The sequence below is a fragment of the Chanodichthys erythropterus genome, chromosome 15 (assembly GCF_024489055.1).
Source record: "Chanodichthys erythropterus isolate Z2021 chromosome 15, ASM2448905v1, whole genome shotgun sequence".
NCBI classification, from domain to species: Eukaryota; Metazoa; Chordata; class Actinopteri; order Cypriniformes; family Xenocyprididae; genus Chanodichthys; species Chanodichthys erythropterus.
In genome coordinates, this window is record NC_090235.1 from 17,698,491 (window position 1) to 17,703,490 (window position 5,000).

General features: G+C 36.1%; 1 protein-coding gene across 2 annotated transcripts in view; it reads left to right on the forward strand.

Moving 5' to 3' along the window:
• Positions 1-5,000, forward strand: part of krit1 (KRIT1 ankyrin repeat containing) — a 15,074-nt gene that overhangs the window by 10,005 nt on the left and 69 nt on the right. For both annotated transcript variants that reach the window (XM_067361432.1, XM_067361433.1), the window contains exons 13-17: positions 2,259-2,425; positions 2,505-2,592; positions 2,674-2,880; positions 4,537-4,653; positions 4,733-5,000. The exon at positions 4,733-5,000 is cut by the window's right edge and continues 69 nt beyond it. In XM_067361432.1, the coding sequence (XP_067217533.1) occupies positions 2,259-2,425; positions 2,505-2,592; positions 2,674-2,880; positions 4,537-4,653; positions 4,733-4,822 (669 nt within the window). In that variant the 3' untranslated portion in view covers positions 4,823-5,000. The remainder of the gene's footprint in view (positions 1-2,258; positions 2,426-2,504; positions 2,593-2,673; positions 2,881-4,536; positions 4,654-4,732) is intronic.

Consider the following 5,000-nt stretch of genomic DNA (forward strand, 5'->3'; position numbering starts at 1 on the left):
TTTCACCCAAACACGCATCTTGACCCTTGATTGCACTTTTTCACTTGTTATTGTTTTTGTACGTAGATAAAAGGTATGCTTGAATTTGAAGTAGAAGTTCAGAGGCCCCTAAACACATTTAGTTTTCACCACAAGAAAAGGAAGCTCTGAAGCTAGTGTTGCCCGCTGACAGTGAGCACACAGGTGCATTAGAAGCCGAGGATGTAAAGAAACCGATTTGTAAAGCGTTAAAATTCTGAAAATGGATGAATGTTTGGTAATTATGAATAGAAAAAATGGCAATTAAAAAAAAACAGTCAGTGAAAGTGTAAAAATATATAATATTTCTATGACAGTTTTTTGGCATGGACATTTTTGTCCATTATGGACCTAAAAAATCTGACACTACAAAAAAAATATAAATGCCTCAATATTAATGTTGTTGTTCTTCATTGACCCACCCAAGAATCTAATAAGCCAAGAAAAAATTCTGCTTAGCATTTAGTTTATGAAAATAAACTACTATTTTTAGTTTTGTTCATTAAAAAAACACCTATGGCATTATTTAAACAAACCAGCATTTAAAGGGTTAAAGTTCTTAAAATTAATGGTTGTTTGGTATCTATGGATAGAACAGATGCTGGTTAAAATATTGACATCAGTGAAAGTGGAAAAAATATTAATAAATCATATTTCTATGACAGTTTTTTGGCATGGACATTTTTGTCCATTTTGCACCTACAGTACAGTCCAAAAGTTTGGAACCACTAAGATTTTTAATGTTTTTAAAAGAAGTTTCGTCTGCTCACCAAGGCTACATTTATTTAATTAAAAATACAGTAACAACAGTAATATTGTGAAATATTATTACAATTTAAAATAACTGTGTACTATTTAAATACATTTCACAAAGTAATTTATTCCTGTGATCAAAGCTGAATTTTCAGCATCATTACTCCAGTCTTCAGTGTCACATGATCCTTCAGAAATCATTCTAATATGCTGATCTGCTGCTCAAGAAACATTTAATGTGTACAATTGTACAAAATATTTGTGTACAATATTTTTTTTCAGGATTATTTGATGAATAGAAAGTTCAAAATAACAGTTTATCTGAAATCTAATCTTTTGTAACATTATAAATATCTTTACTGCCACTTTTGATTGATTTAATGCATCCTTGCTGAATAAAAGTATTAATTTCTTTAATTTCTTTTCAAAAAATAAAAATTCTTACTGACCCCAAACTTGTGAACGGTAGTGTATAATGATACAGAAGCTTTGTATTTCAGATAAATGCTGTTCTTTTGAACTTTCTATTCATCAAGGAATCCTGAAAAAAAAAGTATACAACTGTTTTCAACATTGAAAATAATCATAAATGTTTCTTGAGCAGCAAATCATCATATTAAAATGATTTCTGAAGGATCATGTGACACTGAAGACTGGAGTAATGATGCTGAAAATTCAGCTTTGATCACAGAAATAAATTACTTTGTCAAATATATTTAAATAGTTTAAATTGTAAAAATATTTCACAATATTACTGTTTTTTACTGTATTTTTAATTAAATAAATGTAGACTTGGTAAGCAGACGAAACTTCTTTTAAAAACATTGAAAATCTTTTGGACTTTTGGACTGTACTGTATGTGTAACTTTTTTTTTTTTGAATGCACAAGGGTTAAGGTTTGCTGACCCAAAAATCTTTTACAAACCTGGGCCAAGTTTAAACCAGTAACCAGCATCACAGCTGGCAAAAGGGCGTGTCTGACTTTGACATGTTTATATTGCCATTATTATGTAATCAAAATGAAAATTATTATTGCTGGTCTTCAATGTTAATGTCAAGTTACTGTAATGTATTTGCACCAAAAAATGATGTTTATCATCCAAAACAACACTTTGCCAGTGGTGTTTCCAAGCTTTTGGAGGGCAGTGTAGGATACACTATAACATAAAGTGCTACCAGGTTGCTTTTTATGCCCAAATAGTGTTAAAAAACGTATTTTTTTAGCCTAAACCGGCCAATTTGCATGTGCATTCATAAGCACGCGACTGTTTTTATCGCAACCGGAGCTTCTGCAGTGACACGATGACTTTATCAATCAGCGATTGGCTCTTTTATTTCGGAGGCGGGTCTTATTCCATGCTGCACTTTCTCCCTATTCATAAGTAATATGAGTGCACCATCTTTGCTCAATCAATTTCTGCTCAGTATTTCCCACATGTGATTTTAAAAGCGATGGTTTAAAGTCTCTTTTTGAAATTCCCTCCTAGGTTGAAGATCCGCTGTCCATCCTCATCCTGTTTGACGAAGCTCGTCACTGCCTCCTCAAAGGCTTCCTGTCAGCGTCAGACAGCAAGCTCATTACCCTGGCCAGCCTCCTCCTGCAGATCATTTACGGAAACTACGACAGCAAGAAGCACAAACAGGGCTTTCTGAAGTATGTTAACTCCGTCCTCTCCACCCCATATTATCAATTACTGTTTTCTGTGCTAAAGGACAATTATTATTTAATTCAGTGAGGAAAACCTGAAATCCATAGTTCCGATCTCAAAGGTCAAGAGTAAAGCACATCACTGGACTAACAGGATACTTCACGAGTACAAGGTGTGTTTCATTTCACATAATGCTCATCATGTGCAATACTGCTCAAGATGTTTGAATGTTTTTGAACTTGTGTGTCTGTAGAGTTTGAGCACTAGTGAGGGTGTGAGTAAAGAGATGCACCACCTCCAGAGACTCTTCCTGCAGAACTGTTGGGATATTCCCACCTATGGGGCGGCTTTCTTCACAGGACAGGTGTTCACCAAGGCCAGCTCCAGTACCCACAAGGTCATCCGAGTGTATGTGGGTGTGAACACCAAAGGCTTGCATCTAATGAACATGGAGACAAAAGTGAGATTTTAAATACTTGAATCCTAATTACTTAAAGGATTAGTTCACATTTCCTGATAATTTACTCTCCTCCATGTCATCCAAGATGTTTATGTTTGTCATTCTTCAGTTGGAGAGAAATGAAAGTTTTTGAGGAACACATTCCAGGATTTTTCTCCATATAGTGGACTTCACTGGGGTTCAACGGGGTCAAAATGTCAGTTTCAAAGAGCTCTACATGATCCCAGATGAGGAAAAAGAGTCTTATCTAGAGAAACCATCTGCCATTTTCTAAAAAAAAAAAAAATAATGTACTTTTTAACCACAAATGCTCATCTTGCACTGCTCTGAGATGTGCCACGCATGACGTAATCATGTTGGAAAGGTCACATGTGACGTAGGCGGAAGTAGGGCGAAAAACTCCATCTCATTTTCTCCAACTTCAAAATCATCTGACATTGTTGTTTTACCTATTTTTGTAAAGGATGTTTGACTTAGTCTTTGAATGTTCGCTTTTTAAACACTGGATCAGTACTTCTGACCTTTCCAACATGATTACGTAATGCGTGGCGCATCACAGAGCAGTGCAAGACGAGCATTTGTGGTTAAAAAGTATTTAATTTTTATTTTTTTTAGAAAATGTTTGATGGTTTCTCTAGATAAGACTCTTATTCCTCGTCTGGGATCATGTAGAGCTCTTTGAAGCTGCACTGAAACTGACATTTGGACCTTCAACCCGTTGAACCCCAGTGAAGTCCACTATATGGAGAAAAATCCTGGAATGTTTTCCTCAAAAACCTTCATTTCTTTTCAACTGAAGAAAGACGTGAACATCTTGGATGGCATGGGGGTGAGTAAATTATCAGGAAATTGTAATTCAGAAGTGAACTAATCCTTTAAATAGCATGCTACTATTATGCTCCTAATTTTGTTTTTAAGTCTCCTACAATAGTTTTACATGCATCCAAGGTCAAAAAACACTTTAATTTTGTCATAATATCCATTGCAGCATCACCTCATTTCTCAAAGGGTCTGAAAACAGTTAATTCAAAGATTCAGTCTCTCTAAGCTCCTCCTTTCTGAGAGCCTGCTCTGCTCTGATTGGTCCATTGTGATTGGTCGATGGCCTACAATGCATGTTTTAAACGAAATATCCATTAGTATATCTGAATTTCAGCTCCGGCTCTTCTTCAGCACATGTTATTCAGTGATACGAACAATAACAATCGCATCTGTTTTCTGTATCAATTCCATTGTTTTGAAGTGCATCAACGTGGATTCGCAGCGCTAAAAACAGCGTCTTCTCGACATGAACAACACGAATCAAACTCTTCCAGTCTCAGATACAACTACAGTGTATCAGGGCGGGGCTAATTAGACTGTTCACAGGCAGCCAATGAAGATCATAGGCTGGAATTAGGCAAATTTGTTACATGCATATGTTACAGAAGTGAGACTAGAATTACTAACGACTCGTTTCAGGCAGTTCAGAATCGCTTCTTTCCTTTGGGAGACAAAAACTCTCACTTTGCACACCTTTTACATTCACAAACAGCTTTATTACTCACTGCATGAAAGGTAATATTTGAAAAAGCCTAATTGGGGCGCTTTATATCATACTAACAGATGATTTTACATGCATATTATGTCGCTCAAATCTTATATTTTATATACCAGGTGCTTCATCTCAGTCTGGAGTATGGGACATTCATGTGGCAACTGGGTCAGGCCGACCAATACGTCCAAATACACAGTCTAGAGAACAAGAAGAACTTTGTCGTACACACCAAACAGGTATCTGTCTCCTTTACATCTCGACAGTCGGTGTGACGCCGTGAAACCCGAGCTGACCGTCTTTGTGTTTTCTCTCCAGGCCGGCCTGATCGTCAAGCTGCTGATGAAGTTGAGTGGACAGATCACACCGAACGACAGAGCTGCATCAGATAAATATGCGTATGGTTAAACCCGAGAAGCACCATGTCTTTGCGTTTTGCCTTTTTTTGCAGTTGTTTTGATTTTTATGCTATTATCAAACTGTCTAAGAGTTGTTTGTACCAAAAAAAGAGATAACATGTATCATCATGAATGTTAACCTAATTTACCATGTTATATTTTCTTACTGTGTATGATATTTTATGCGT